The sequence below is a fragment of the Nicotiana sylvestris genome, chromosome 7 (genome assembly GCF_000393655.2).
Source record: "Nicotiana sylvestris chromosome 7, ASM39365v2, whole genome shotgun sequence".
Classification (NCBI taxonomy): Eukaryota; Viridiplantae; Streptophyta; class Magnoliopsida; order Solanales; family Solanaceae; genus Nicotiana; species Nicotiana sylvestris.
In genome coordinates, this window is record NC_091063.1 from 92,691,478 (window position 1) to 92,693,042 (window position 1,565).

Here is a 1,565-nt window from a genome sequence, read left to right on the forward strand (position 1 = left end):
TTGGCGATGGCCCTTGGCCGTAGGGGTGTTATTTCGAGTTGGTCAAAATGTTAACCCGTCGTAATTCACACGAGGTCGAATTCTCCTTTTTTGGCGATGGCTCTTAGAAAAGATGTTATTTCGAGTTGGTCGAAATGTTAACCCGTCGTAATTCACACAAGGTCAAATTCTCATTTTTTTGGCGATGGACCTTGACCGTAGGGGTGTTATTTCGAGTTGGTTGAAATATTAACCCGTCGTAATTCGAACGAGGTCGAATTCTCCTTTTTTAGCGATGGCCCTTAGCCATAGGGGTGTTATTTTGAGTTGGTCGAAATGTTAGCCCGTTGTGGTTCGAGCGATGTCGAACTTTAGATTGCGAACGGAGATCAATGGAGAGTAAAATGTTGCTTTATTTCATTCATTAGAGTTTTGTACATGTCAGTTGCATACATATTGGAGAAGTTTCCTTGTATCTAGTCCCTTTATCGTTCAGCCTGGAGATATCATCAGCAGGCAGGGCGATGAATTATACTTTGAACTTTGAAACATCCTCTTCGTCTCCTCGTTAAAAACCTCCTTGAGAAAATCTAATTGGGACAAAACCCGGGTAAGGGAAAAAAAGTACGACTCGGGCGGCGTCCTTTTTCAGAAGTGGAAGTGTTTGAGGTGGGCGACATTTCAGTTGTTTTGTAGTAGTTTTCCCTCCATTGTTTCTAGTTGGAATGCCCCTTTGCTTGTCACAGCTGTAATTTTATACGACCCGTCCCAGTTGGTTCCCAATTTTCCTTCTTTTGGATCTTTGGTCACTTGTGTTTTGGCCTTGAGGACGTAGTCCCCGACATTGAGTGGTCGTATTTTGGCTTTCTTGTTGTAGTACCTTTCTGCTTGTTGTTTTTGGGCGACCATCCTTACATGAGCCATATCTCTCTGTTCTTCTACTTCGTCGAGGTCTTGTATTCTGTTCTCGTCGTTGTTTGGTCCACTTTCATTGGAGTATCTCAAGCTAGGTTCTCCAACTTCAACGAGTATAACGGCGTCAGTCTCGTAGACTAATGAATATGGCGTTTTGCCTACATTGGGTTTTGGCATGGTGCGGTAGGCCCATAATACCTCCGGTAGCAATTCCGGCCATAGCCCTTTGGCATCCTCGAGCTTCTTCTTTAGTATATTCAATATTGTTTTGTTGATTCTGCTTGGCCGTTGTCAGCAGGATGGTATGGCATAGAGAGTATCCGCTTGATGCGCCATTTTTCAAAGAACCCGGTCGTCTTTTTTCCGATGAACTAAGGTCCATTATTGCAGCTGATTTCTTTGGGGATGCCGAAGCGGCATATGATGTTTTTCCATATAAATGTGATGACTTCTTATTCGGGTATTTGGGCGAACGCACCTGCTTCCACTCATTTGGAAGAGTAGATAGTTAAAACTAAAAGGAAACGTATCTTACCTCGCCCCGCAGGGAGGGGTTCGACGATGTCCATTTCCCATTTGATGAATGGCTATGGTGAAGTGACGGAGTGCAGGAGTTCGCCCTCTTGGTGTATCATTGGTGCGTACTTTTGGCATTGTTCACATTTCTTGAC

General features: G+C 44.1%; 1 protein-coding gene across 1 annotated transcript; it reads right to left on the bottom strand.

Moving 5' to 3' along the window:
- Window positions 1–660: 660 nt before the first annotated feature.
- On the bottom strand, window positions 661–1,071 carry LOC104210241 (uncharacterized). Its single transcript, XM_009759092.2, has one exon. The coding sequence runs from the start codon at window positions 1,069–1,071 to the stop codon at window positions 661–663; it is 411 nt and encodes a 136-aa protein (XP_009757394.2).
- Between the last annotated feature and the right edge of the window lie 494 nt (window positions 1,072–1,565).

Bases quoted from the DNA above. Each gene is read 5' to 3' on its own strand.
- LOC104210241 (XM_009759092.2), bottom strand. From the start codon at position 1,071: ATGCCAAAACCCAATGTAGGCAAAACGCCATATTCATTAGTCTACGAG.